The following is a 13,757-nucleotide window of genomic DNA, read 5'->3' as shown; positions in this document are numbered from 1 at the left end:
TTATTGCTGAATGTCCTCATAAACCCCCCTTGCACCAAGTACCCCAAATCCCTTGTTGGATCCGAATATTGTCTTATATGGTGGCACTTGCTACTAGTGTATGTTCGAGCATGCATACAAAGATTGACCCAACAAGTGACAATTGTCCTAGTGTGATAAAAGCTTCACCTTCCACCACGAGCCTCAACTTGTGAAGTATGTAAGAAGGAGTTATCAATGTCTCCCCCCCCCACCCCCATAAGTTGTAAGAAGGCTCTAAGCCAGATGAGGGCAACAACTAAGATAGCATCCTCGGCTGCACAATAGCTAGAGGCTCAAGCTACTATGGCTTCAAAGCAACCAACTTTAGAAGCCATAGGGGTGCAAGCCTCAAAGGCTAAGGAAAGGATTGAAATTATTGGTCCAAAAGAAGAGAACTTCAAAAAACACGTGGAAATGTAATGTGCCGCAAGTTTCCAAGGACAACCACGTTGAAAGAAATTCAGACAAGAGTTTTGAAGTTGTCTCTGTTGTGGCATAAGATCTCCCACTTAAGTTAGCTCTTGACAAGAGGAAGGCACAAATAGATTATTCTAACCTCTCCAAGACATTGAAAGAGTACCAACCTAGTGTTGGGAAAAGCATGAGTAAAAAATAATCAAGACCTTGTAAGGAAAGTAGAAGCTGAACCCAATGGTCAAATAAAACCACTAACCTCCTTCCTTGTGCATCCTAGAGTGAGAATCCTAGAGAAAATTTGAGAAGTAGTAATGAGGTTGCCAAATGATATGCCTGAAGCTATGCCAAAGGACATGCTTGAACTTATACCTGAACTAGTAATTGTAAAGCCTACAAAAAGAGTATGTTCCAAAGCCTTTGGCACTAGAATCAATCCAACCAAACCAAAAATTGCTATATATAATTTTCAAGGACTCAAAGGAAGGCTATTTCTTTTGCCTCCAATGGGTCAACACACCATGTTATCCAAGGTGATCAGTGACTTTATTTTGTCCTCTTTAGAGGCACCACCTCAAAGGAAAGATGTAGTGCTTTTGCCTCCAATGGGTCAACACACCATGTTATCCAAGGTGATCAGTGACTTTATTTTGTCCTCTTTAGAGGCACCATCTCAAAGGAAAGATGTAGTGCTTATTTTATATATAATTGCACGTCCCCTTAAAAGGTACCACCTTAAAAGGAAAGATGTAGTGCTTATTTCATATATAATTGCACGTCCCCTTAAAAGGTACCACCTTAAAAGGAAAGATGTAGTGCTTATTTCATATATAATTGCATTTTTTATCCCACCTCCAAGTGAGTGTGACTGTCACTCAAGCGACATTGTAGGCCTCACCTTCTTGTTCTCTAAAAGTTTGAGTTTTGATCTTTTCTCATTTAGAAAGAAACACTTAGTTTCTATGGAGAGACTTGTCAAATTAGATGAATGGGAATCTAGGAGCCCACATTGAAGAGGCATAAGAGATGGAGCCATGCCCAATTTGAGCTGAAGACTAAGCAAGGTTTTCTTATTAAATTGGATGAATTCGGCATTGAATAGTCACATAAGAGATTGAGCCATGCCCAATTTGAGCTTAAAACTAAGAAGGATTTCTTAAAAATGCCCATGAATAAGCTTGGACAATACTTTGAGAGTGACAAAATGAATGTCGTGCTCCTCATTATGCACAGAGGAGGAAAATAGGTTATCATAATCTTGGATGGTGGTGTTGGAGTTAGCATAATCACATCGAGAGTTACAGGAAACCTAGGGAAGCTCGCCACTCATGGTGGCCACTAGTCTCATGGTAAAGCTTGCCGACATGAATCCTTCAAGATGTTAAAATCAAGAGTTGGTTGAGTTTTCATCAGTCTTTTGTGGTAATAAGGGTCTTATAGTATGATCCTTAGAAGGCCTTACATGTGAGATCCAAGACTGATTCACAATTAGAAAATCAATCACATCTAGGTATATATTCAAAGGCAACTAAACCTTCAAAGTGAACTTAAAATTGTGGAAGACTCCGCCAATGGACCAAGATATTATCACATATGAGTCGAAGGCAAGAGTTCGGATTTCTTTAGTCGAGATTTGTAGATCCTGTGGGTCAAGATATTCTCATAGATGAGTCTAAGATAACATCTCACACTGCTTTGGTCAACATTTGCAGATCTTGCAAACAAATTGTTTAGACAGTGAAGATGAGTGCCCCAAATATGAGCTACTTCTGAACTTAATGATTGTAAGGATATAATTCATGTTTTGGAATCCATGGATACTATCCCACCACAAAATCTTGGAACAAGATTTAGCTCAATGGCCTTAAGCAAGCAAATCACTTTAGGGAGAGGTAGAGAAAGCAGTCAAGCTAAAAGAGCTCACACCGAGCCTCTAGAAGAAGATCTAGGGAAAGTTCTTAATTACTTCTTCCTGATTACTCCAAGTATTATCATAGGGGACAAAGAAGTACATAACGAGAAGGCTTAGAAAGGCCTATCATTTTAGGTTAACTATATATGGCAAAAACGTGCCATAACATTTTTGTTACTGCTATATTAGGGAAGCATTCTTGCTTCCTTCACTCTTTTTTAAGTTTTGTGATTTGTAAATTTTCAAGCAGGGCAAACTGTGCTACAACATATTCTGATTTTCCTCCTTAATTCCACTCACATTTATGGATGATGGTTGGGAGGTCCTCTAATGTCCCTCTATGGTCCAATGGTTAGATGCCCTAGGCTGACCGTTGTTTTTGACTCGTCATATTTATCCTTTTCTAACTCAGGCTCACCCTTGTCTAACCTAGGTTGACTCATTGTCCGACTCACCATCCTTATCCTTTTTTGGTGGCAACACCACTATTATACAAGTTAGAGTAAAGTTGGACTTTCTCTTTGATGCTAGTGACTAAGGGCTCTCTTTTTTGTATTGGTTTGTGTGATTTTGAGATATAAATTAATGTTACCAGTATTATGCTTTCCAAACACCATGCATATTGTGCTCTTTTGGCTTGATCTCTGCAAGTAATCAGCTTGAATTGATTGTTAGTTTTTTTGTCTTTGGCTAGATGCAAAACGATTGAGATCCATCAATTCCTAGTTGAGAAGAGCAAAATCCTATAGTGCATTTGATTGTACCAAGACAGTTTTGCAGAATCATTAGCTCACATGGGGTGTACCAAGACAGTTTTGCAGAATCATTAGCTCACATGGGGTGTTCTAGCGATTCCATGGAGTTTGTTTTTATAGAAGAGGAAGAATCTTTGGTGGGTCCCATGGTCATGGTGATAGTATAAGTATAAGAAAAGAAGGTAGGGGCAAGTGCATGGTTGCAAACTTGCAAGGAGAGATTGAGAAGATGATACAACAAAATCACAGAATAGGTTTAAAATGTTGGGGGTGGTGGGGTTATTAGTTGTTGGTGGGCTGAGTTCATTGGGTGCATTTACTTCCAATCCCAAATGTCAAGGCATCATTACATGGAGATCTTGGGATTTGATGAGGTGGAGTGAGAATGATGAAATGCATGTAGAGTGATGTGACAAATGCACATGTAAAGTGATGTGACTAGTGCACATGCTCCAAGATGATATTTTGGGTGGGTGTGGTATTTTCCAAAACAAGCTATCTGGCACAAGGAACACCTATATGAATTCGACCACTATCTTTAAGAGTGTCATTTTACAACTTACCGTTGGGCATGCACCTATTTTCACATGGTACAATCGACTTCAATGTATGAATGTAATGATGAACCCATTCTCTTAGATCTACTTCAAGTGTCATTTTACAAACTACCCTTGGGCATGCACCTATTTTCACATGGTATAAATCTACTTCAATGTCATGGCACAATTACCTTGTGTTTGCCCAAAATTTTCACATTATACTCTTAGTTTAAACCCATTTACTGGTTTCTGAAGCTGTGTTCCATCTGATGTTACTAACTAAAAGGTTCCTATGTTGAATTTGTTAATGATTCCCTATGGTGTGACCCATTAGAGCTTTAGTTCCCTGCTTCATATGACATCAGTCATCCGTGCACTCTTCAATCTATCTTCTTCTAAGACTATTAAAAGTTGCATTCACTACTGAGGCATTTGGAAATTCATTGGAAATCCATTGATAGAATTGTATTCTATACAATCCACGCTCTATCTAGTGATTATCAAAATGAAGTTCCCACAACCATTTTTTGCACTATTCAATGTGAGAACTTTGAGTTTTTCTTTGATATATGTAATGAAATGTCACTTTTCTTTGATGAACGAACATTAGAAGACTCCATCCAAGTTGGGAAAAGTTTTCTATTTGTGTAGTTAAGGAACCTATAGTAGAAACTTTTGAGATTGGATAGAGTGAGCTTTGGGTAAAGGAAGAAGCAGAGTAATTTTATCATAATGGTTAACGCTTGTGAGTAAGAATGTGGATATGTTAAGCCTAGCAACAACAACAAACTCTTATATGCATTGCTGGTCTTGCATTGGAAGTCGGTTGATAGTGTGAAGATCAAGGTGCTATGATTTTGATAGCCTATTCTATTTCACAATCACTTGAGAAGCTATCTTTTGTTACATTTTTAAAATACCTTAGTCTTTCTGTGGAAGGAAGGTAGATCTTAATACAAGCATACTATCAAAAACCCAAATCTTATGCTAAAGCATGGTAGCAAGGATTTTGAAGGGCTAGAAACCTGAAGAAAAGGTCCAAGAAAGAAGTGACTTTTCAAGTTGCAATAGAATTAGACGCGCAACAATGATAGATGTGTTTTTTAAAGAAGTACGCATGTGCCTTATAGCGTGTAGATGGTTGCCTTTATTATTTTGATATCGTGCCAAGAATATATATGTATATTGATCAAGTAGAAAGTACACATGTTGACTCACACACACAAGTTCCATCGCTCGCACACGGGAGATTCGAACCCACAACATGGGGACTCTCGAACTCCATTCTAACCAGTGTACTAACACGCGATCGGCATTCTCTGGTTTTTAAAAATCCACCCATTGTAGCCAACGACAGCTCTCTCCTCAAAGCTACGATGTCCGTCCGTCTCCCTTGCAAAAGGTGTGAAAGCACCCTGAAGTTTTTAAAAAGATGACAACATGATGTTGTCATAGTTTTGTTTGGTTTTTTGTGCACCTGTGTAAGGTCTTCTGAGGTGCTGTGCTAGGGTTTCTGAGCTTGCCGTGCGCCATAGCCAGGAGTATCTCTTCGTCGCTGCAGATGGCTGATGCAGACGTAGATGTTCCTATGGCGCCAGTCGGGGAAGGCTCCAGCAGCGGCGCAGGTTCCAGCAGCAAACGTCCTAAGCGCTTCGAGATCAAGAAATGGAACGCAGTTGCTCTCTGGGCATGGGGTACCCTTCGCTGTCTCCGTCTTTTTTTGTGTAACTTTGATTTTGTCTTCGTTCGCCCTTGTTTCTTCTTATGCATGATACTAGTTCACTCATGATAGATGTCTTTTGATGTTTTTGTCCAAGTTTTGCCGAGCTAATTCCTTTTATTCAAAGCGGTGCAATTGCCAAATCAATGTTGTGCCCTTTTGTGTGTTTACCCCTTTCCTGCTAGCCTTCATTGTGGCCGAGTCTGCCCTTCAGAACCGGAGGGGTGACATATGAAGATTTCGGACATATTTTTATGCATTAACTTGCATCTCCTCTTGGAGCTGATGGCACCAGTAGGGATACCATAGCATATGGTCTGTGTTGAAATCAATGCACCACCATCGTCATTGTAACTGTGTGGATGATGCGTTGCTCTATTTTGTAAGGTCCCTTTATGAGGAGTAGCCATTTTGTTGAGCACCGGGGTGCCCGATAGTGCCCTGTTTAAACACTAGATGTTGGTTAGAAGATGGCTTATGTAGATTGGTACCATGCCAAGTAGGATGCATGTAAGTATGGGTCGATAGACTTCACTACAGGGTGGAAGGAAACCTTCCCAAGATACCTAGTTCTTAGGTTGTCTAATATGGTTCCAATTGGGTGATGTGGTCGGTTTAGTCCATGGACCAATTGTAGGGTAGCCACCGTTTGTCGGCCCGCCGACATACGATAAGACCAACCTTGGGCCATGTATATAAATGCATTTGGCACCCTCTATATTACATTGAGATCATCGAGTTTAGATCTATTTCCACTACGTTGTGCGCCCTTGCTAGTGTGTGACATTCTTTGTTGAGAGTCTACTAAGATTGCCATCAAAACTCCTTGTTGGAGCGCACGGATGTGCAGACAACATTAGTTTGTAATCTGGTTTGTAAACAATACTTTAGTATTATTCTCCTTCTTTTTTGCATTAAGGTCTTTGTGTAAAATATTTTTTTGTTTGTGTGATCGCACAAATTGTATTTTCTTATAGTCTATACTTTGGTTTTGGTTGAGTTTGGGAATAGAACTTTCGCCCTACCTACTTCATGTTAGAATAGTTTGCCGTATTTCTTGATGAAACATTTTACCCTACATAGCTTGTTGTTATTTCATGATATAACAGTTCTTGAATTTTAGATTGTTTCTCTTGCAACGTGTCTCCTTAATCTATAGATTGTCTAGCAGCTTTGGAAGAGTTTGTTTGGCAGCTCTACTTTTAGAACAGTTCACCCTATTATTGCAATTTCTGCTTGCAAACTTTTTCATTCCCTCCACCCTCAAGGGGAAAGTTGCAGGTAGAGGGATTTGTGGTCTCAAAAACCTTTCTTCCCTTTTGTATAAGAGCATTTTTTATCTTTTGAGGTGGTCCAGAGCTGCCTATCTCTAGAATTGCTTTTCTTGCTCACTCAGATGCTCTTTTTAGATGAGTCTCTGTATTTGATTTCAGGCCTCATCTTGTAACATGACTACTATGCGGAAGTGTGCTTAATGATGATTAATGCATAGCAATAAAGATTAATGCTAATCACATGCTCATGACATAGAGAAGTAGAGAGAAGGAGAAGAGAGTGACTCTTCACCTAACCTACTTCTACTATATATTACTGAATGAATGAGTAATTACAATGATTGTCATAGATCCAATGTAGATCTAGACTATGAATGCTATGAATGAACTTATGCTTACTGTCATCCACTGTGTGTTAATGGAAAACACACAGTGAATTTGGGCATGTTCCTGGATTCATCTAGGTATATATTATTGTCTTATGCTTTCTTGTAAGGTGAATTTGGAGCCTGGGCATGTTCTTGGATTCATCTAGGTATATATTATTGTCCTTCACTGTGTGTTAATGGAAAATGCTGATTTGGAGATTTACTTGGGTGATCCAAACTCTTAGACTGCATGTCCTTGGTCTTGGCTTTGCGATCTCTATCTTTGAATGATTACGAATGACCCATGACGTGCCTTTATATAGGAAAGTGATAGCAGGTCGTAATCAGGTTGGTTTTCACTTTTCAAGCATAAAAAGTAGTCAAAAATGTCATAAAATGTGTTCATATTGTGCTCGTAATATGTCCCAACCATTGGTGCATATCTTGGGCACCTCCGGGCACCTATAGAGCCACCAAATTGGCTCCAAACTGCCCATATACGACATCTAACTTTGCCCTTAAGGTGGCTGTAAGGAATAATCATGTCTACGTGGCATCAGATTAAGGTGTGCACGTGACATCCCCTCCTGCTAAACTTGGAGCTGGGGTGCACATGATGTGCCTTTGCTCCATGTTGTCGATTCGACTGCAGAGTGGATCTCTCATATGGTGTTTCCACCACTATCTCCTCGGGAACTGCAGGGAATGGAAGTTGCTCCTGTCACCAGCCTGGACATTTCCCAATATGAAAGGGGTCTGGTGGACTCCAGGATGTCTAAATATTTGGAAAGTATAAGCTTTGGGAATGGGGGATTATCCTAGAATACAAAGGACCACACTCCTAAAATTTAGGAGAGTTGCTATTTTTGGCCCGACTCCGATGGAAATTTTGTTCGCGTCATTACATCTGGAATTGAGCAGATACCAAGAGTTGGCAAAGTGCATATGACAGAATGTCTACCAGTTGGGATATTTTTAGAGAGAAAGTTTATGGAAGGACCCATCTCTTAGATTGGGACATGTGGCAAGAAAGTGGACCAAAGTGAGACAAGTGGCCTGACACTTGTTAGAAAGTGGATCAAAGTGAGACAAGTGGCCTCACACTTGTCACTTCAGCTATTGTGTGGCTCTCCACTTGTTATTGTAGCCTTCTCTTGCCATTTTAGCTCATGGGAGGCCCAAATCTATAAATTGGAGCCCTCTCTCTTCATTAATGGAGGCTCTCTTGCTGCACACTAGCCTCTACCACCGTTACAGGCTGCCCTAATGATGGCTACTCTCTTTCTCTCTCTCTTGAAGGCTGCCCATGAAGAATACCAGCTGTTGGGGACTGTTTTGGAGGCTTCCATCGCGAAGAAATACTGAAGGCAAGGGTGTTTAATCATTTATTACGATTTCTAGCCATTGTACTTGTTGTACCAGTCTTTGTACTTGTTGTACCAACCATTGTATTGGTTGTACCAGCCACCGTACTTGCTGTACCAGCCATCGTATCGACTGTACCAGCCACTGTACTTGCTGTACCGGCTGAATGGAGAGTTGTACTTGCTGTACCAGCTCTATTGCATGAAGACCCGTGGTTTTTGGGAAAGAATCAGGACCCACACGGAGGTATATGAATTATATTGTTGGCTCGGCATTTCTACAACCTATGTTCCGGCTCAGTTGCCTCGTGTTGGGCAGTGTTATGGCATTTGTATATGGATAATCCGGCATGTCCCGTGGGGAGAGTAAGGCCCTCAAAGCTTGTACATGATATTATTCTCCTTGGGTAATAAAATACTCCAAGGGGGGGGGTCGGCCCATTCCGGCCTCTATGCGGTGTCACACGTGCAGCTTCATTTTTAGCATTTGTGGATGTTTTTGTCGAGCTTTTATGTTTAAATGTTATAATATGCATTGATGGTATCAACAAGTGTGTCAAAGGCCCTAGTCCCCTGGGCGGCGTCGCGAGTTACAGCTCCTTTGTCTTTGGACGCTCTATTGGCATGGTAGACTCCATGAACGCCTCAGCAACTGAAGTACTTATCTTCTCCTCCTTATCAATGGATTCGGAGATAATTGTGGAAACCTCGCGAACTGTCACCTCGTCGATGGTTGTGATGATCTCGGGAACTCACTTGGAATCTGGAATTGTTTGTGGCTTTGCATGCTCGAACAATTGTACCTCTTGGTTGACCTCGACTTGCAGATCCGACACGGTTTCTAGTGCCTCTTGGGTATCTCTTTGTCCTTGGTCTTCTACTGCGGTACTCTTGTTCTCTTCCTTGGTCTTTACCACACTTGCTTCCACTGAGTACTTTGACTCATCATGGCGAAAAACTCCTTTATTTGTTTCTAGTACTCTTCTTCACATCTTTTGTTGTCTTTTCTTCCTTGCTTTGCTTCTTCTTCACGTTGTTCCCTTCGGTGATCTTGATCTTCACATGTTTGTTGGTAAATCTTTGTCCTTTCTTGGGATGCCCGTTCGAACATTGCCCAACTAGCTTCACTTGCCTCTTCATCAATATCCTCTATGGTTTCCATGAAAAAACGGTTGCTGGTTTTTTTAAAGCCATAATCAATCCCAAAATCCTAAATCTAGGCCTCTTCATATCATAGACGCCCTAGAACCATGCTAGATTGAAATATAGACTTTCTAGTACCTAGGCAAACGCCTTAACCACTTGATCTACCATCTCATTGGCTTTCTAGTACTATACTATGTTGACAATGAGCAAAAAGTTGATGCAAAAAGATTGATTTAATGCAAAAACGTAAACCCTAAATTGCTGATTTACATGCAAACCTTAGCATTGATGCAAAACTTTCCCTAGGAACGACCTAGACATGCTTTGATACAAATGTAACATGACTACTATGCGGAAGGGTGCTTAATGATGATTAACGCAAAGCTTAACACTAATCACATGCTCATGACATAGAGAAGTAGAGAGAAGGAGAAGAGAGAGACTCTTTATCTAACCTACTGCTACTATATATTATTGAATGAATGAGTAATTACAATGATTGTCATAGATCCAATGCAGATCTAGACTATGAATGCTATGAATGAACTTATGCTTATTGTCCTCCACTGTGCGCTAATGGAAAATGCTGATTTGTGTTGGAGGTGGCAATTCTCGTAGCTACTCTCGGGTTATCGCATGACTAGAAGTCGTGGTGGATTATCCCATATGCAAGAGCATGGGAAGTCGAAGAGCCATATTTAGGGTGTGATGGCACCTTGTCATAGATATCTCCTCCGGCCGGGTTTTTGGGGGGGGAGCAACGGCTAGGAGATGGGAGCCTAGCCACTGACGTTGCTCAGTGCCCTAGGGTGGTGTGCGTGCTGCTGTTGCGTGACTTTGACATGGTATCAGAGCTCGGCCTCTGTGGTCCTGGGCGGTCCTAACCTTTGTTTGATCGAGGCCCTTGAATTGAAGGAGGGTGTTGGAGGTGGCAATTCTTGTAGCTACTCTCGGGTTATCACATGACTAGAAGTTGTGGTGGATTATCCCATATGCAAGAGCATGGGAAGTCGAAGAGCCATATATAGGGTGTGGTGGCACCTTGTCATAGATATCTCCTCCGGTTGGGTTTTTGGTGGGAAGCAACGGCTAGGAGATGGGAGCCTAGCCATCGACGGTGCTCAGTGCCTTAGGGTGGTGTGCATGCGGCTGTTGCGTGACTTTGATAATTTGGAGATGTACTTGGTTGATCCAAACTGTTAGATTGCATGTCCTTGGTCTTGGCTTTGCAATCTCTGTCTTTGAATGATTATGAATGACCCATGATCTGCCTTTATATAGGAAAGTGATAGCAAGTTGTAATCAGGTTGGTTTTCACTTTTCAGGCCATAAAAAGTAATCAAAAATGTCATAAAATGTGTTCATATTGTGCCCGTAATATGTCCCATTGGTGCACCTCCGGGCACCTATAGGGCCACCAAACTGCCCATATATGACCTCTAACTTTGCCATTAAGGCGGCTGTAAGGAATAATCATGTGTACGTGGGACCGGATTAAGGTGTGCATGTGACACATCTTGTTCTTCACTCCAGCGTTTCATGATAGGATTTTTCATTCATGGTCAAACAACCTCTCCCTTATTGTGTAGTGCTGCTGCAGTGCACTTTTTTTAATAGAGATTTAAGTTTCTTAGTAATACTATTTAGGTTGTGGCTAGGAGAGGCTATTCAACCAAATATATGTCTGCTTTTTCTGTTCAACTTGTGTGAGGTTATGCACATCAATACCTAATCAATTCATGGATTATCATTCTTCTAATTAGTTGCCATGATTGCTCATTCACAGCTATCTGCAAGCATGCACTATTGGAACTGAAGGCTTCATGTAATTGTTTGATGTCTTGATTGAGGGGAAGCATCCATCCTTTGTTTTGTGTGAAAATTGTTTGCAACATATTAAAGTGTTAAAGAAAGGCTAGGCTTATGCAGCAGATTTGATGTCACATGTATAAGTTTTTAGAGCATGTGCCAAGAAGATTGAGGGCATTACAAGGTAGCACAGGACAATTAGGGTTTTAGCACAATGCACACCTTTGTGAGCCCTCTTGAAAAGGACGTGGTCAATGAGTGCTGTGTGTGTAGGTTAGGGCATCCTGTGCACATGAACGACAAGTTACAGCTGTCCAGAGGCACAAGGCCTATGAGAATGGACAAGCCAAGGAACTGAAAGGCTAAGATTAGACCCCATGGCACACCCACTGGTCTCATGTGGAAGTGCATGACATACAATGGAGCAGCATCAGCAAGAAGGTTCAAGCAAAACAGAAGCAAGTCAGCAAGGAAGATGAGTGTTCCATCTTTGGGACCGCATTGGAGGACCATGGAAGAGCCTTGGCCCCAAACAGCCGCTCAAAGACCTCATGTAGGGTTGTGGGGGCCAAAAGCCCTTTGAAAAGGGGGGAAAATAGGCTTGGAGTCCTTTTTGCCCACAACTGCAGCCTGCTGGTTGAGCAAACCAACCTCTCCATCCTCATTTGCAGGTCATTGCTATTGCGCTGCTCTGACACAATGGCCTTAAGTAGTATGCTGACAATTGATATGAGAATGAGAAAAGCAATTTGGCAGTTTCTTCTGCGATAATGTTACCCTTGCACTGGATCAACACGATCAGCTTAGATTGTCTACTATAGTCTGGCACTTGGTGTTTCTCTTATGCACGCTAGGTGGCAAGCTTTTACAAAATCTATACAAATCTGGTCAATTGGACACTTTGTAATTTGAAACAACTTAAGCAGATCGGGTGCCTGTCAAGGGCCATTGAATGTTGCTGATTTTACTAATATTGATGGCCAAGTTTGCCTAATGACTGCTTTTCTTGAACATATGTATTGCTGAAGGATTAAGAGTTTCTGATTCTCTCTCTCTCTTTTTTTTCTTCTTTCTTAGAATTAAATAAAGTCACCTTTCATTAAAATCTGCATGTTTGCATTCGCAGTGAATATTTGATCAAGTATGCTGTTGCTTTTGTTGAGATGGCCTTTTGGACCATGTTTGCTTGTGCTATGCAGATATAGTTGTGGATAATTGCGCTATTTGTCGGAATCACATCATGGATTTATGTAAGCTCTGAAAGCCTACCCTCATTTACAGTGGAGTGATGGGCTGCTCTTATAACACTATATGACACGTCTGCTTGGTTTTAGGTATCGAGTGTCAGGCTAATCAAGCGAGTGCTACGAGTGAAGAATGTACAGTTGCTTGGGGTAGGAAACAGTCCCTACATCACTTTGCCATGAAACATTTTGGAAGATTTGATGATACATTGCATGTGGATCTTTGCTTGTGTATGTGTTTGCAGGTGTTTGCAATCATGCATTCCACTTTCACTGCATCAGCAGGTGGCTGAAAACGAGGCAAGTTTGTCCACTAGGTAAGTTGATGTATGTTGCTTAAGGAGCTAAGAAGCTTTGCTTTTTTAGTTCAACATGCATAAAGTATCCATGGTTTGACAAACAATTCTGACAACTTTTTTTGGGCCTCAGATAATAGTGAGTGGGAGTTCCAGAAGTACGGTCGTTGAGGTTACAATTCTTTGGAAGATAAGTGTATGAGATTGGTTTAGCGATGTGCTTTGCAGATCAAGTCCCTTTTTTTGTGCTCTCATTAATATGGAACATAATACTTGAGGATCATACTTTTAACACAAGTAATTGCTCCTCTATTTCATCACTTGCTCAACAATGTTTGTTGAGTTTCTATGAAGATTTATTTTGTCTACTAAAATCAGTGAGTAGACTTTCATAGAGTGAAGATTGCACTTTGGTGTTTTGCTAAGTCTTGGGAATAACCTCGACTCTCGATTGATATATCTATCTGCTGAATTAGCGAACATGCAGATTTCTTTTGAAGTATTTGCCAAGAAGGGTCCAGCTGGTTTATATTATTTTGTTTTATCTGAAGCGGTGCAATTTGGGGGATGTGTGTGCGCACACATGTGTTCTTGAGTGCTAGCCTTCATCATGGCTGAGTCTGTCCTTCACCTTGGGAGAAGTGATAGAAACTCAGTTGGATGCTTTACCTATGAAGATCAACTAGGCAACTGATGACGATGTCATAGCAGCTAGCTAGTCTATGTTATGCATGATGGAGTTGATGAGTTGAGGCATGGAGTTGATGAGTTGAGGCTTTGTAAGTGGAGATCACACATTGGTTTTTTGTTACGTTTGGGAATTAACCTTAAGTTTCCATTTGTATATAAAGTTTGTTGAGTTTGTGCAGTGCTGGTCAGTCCTAGAAAGCCTTTT

General features: G+C 41.0%; 1 protein-coding gene across 1 annotated transcript; it reads left to right on the top strand.

Annotated features, from left to right (window-relative positions):
* Positions 1–5,089: 5,089 nt before the first annotated feature.
* On the top strand, positions 5,090–13,430 carry RBX1 (RING-box 1). The gene is made up of 5 exons (XM_086805086.1): positions 5,090–5,335; positions 12,522–12,572; positions 12,657–12,716; positions 12,812–12,883; positions 12,996–13,430. Exons 1-5 carry the CDS (start codon positions 5,203–5,205, stop codon positions 13,031–13,033), a joined length of 354 nt encoding a protein of 117 aa, XP_086661212.1. The 5' UTR covers positions 5,090–5,202; the 3' UTR covers positions 13,034–13,430.
* Positions 13,431–13,757: the final 327 nt, after the last annotated feature.

This window comes from Cibotium barometz, chromosome 1 (genome assembly GCF_041138505.1).
Source record: "Cibotium barometz isolate CiBa-2024 chromosome 1, ASM4113850v1, whole genome shotgun sequence".
Lineage (NCBI taxonomy): Eukaryota > Viridiplantae > Streptophyta > Polypodiopsida > Cyatheales > Cibotiaceae > Cibotium > Cibotium barometz.
This window is presented reverse-complemented; position numbering and strand designations above follow the sequence as displayed.

What these genes read in the sequence shown, in the direction of transcription:
- RBX1 (XM_086805086.1), top strand. Translation starts at nt 5,203, where the DNA reads ATGGCTGATGCAGACGTAGATGTTCCTATGGCGCCAGTCGGGGAAGGC. An exon ending in GAATCACATCATGGATTTAT is followed by an intron (nt 12,573 to 12,656) that starts GTAAGCTCTGAA and finishes GCTTGGTTTTAG; the next exon opens with GTATCGAGTGTCAGGCTAAT. An exon ending in AGAATGTACAGTTGCTTGGG is followed by an intron (nt 12,717 to 12,811) that starts GTAGGAAACAGT and finishes ATGTGTTTGCAG; the next exon opens with GTGTTTGCAATCATGCATTC.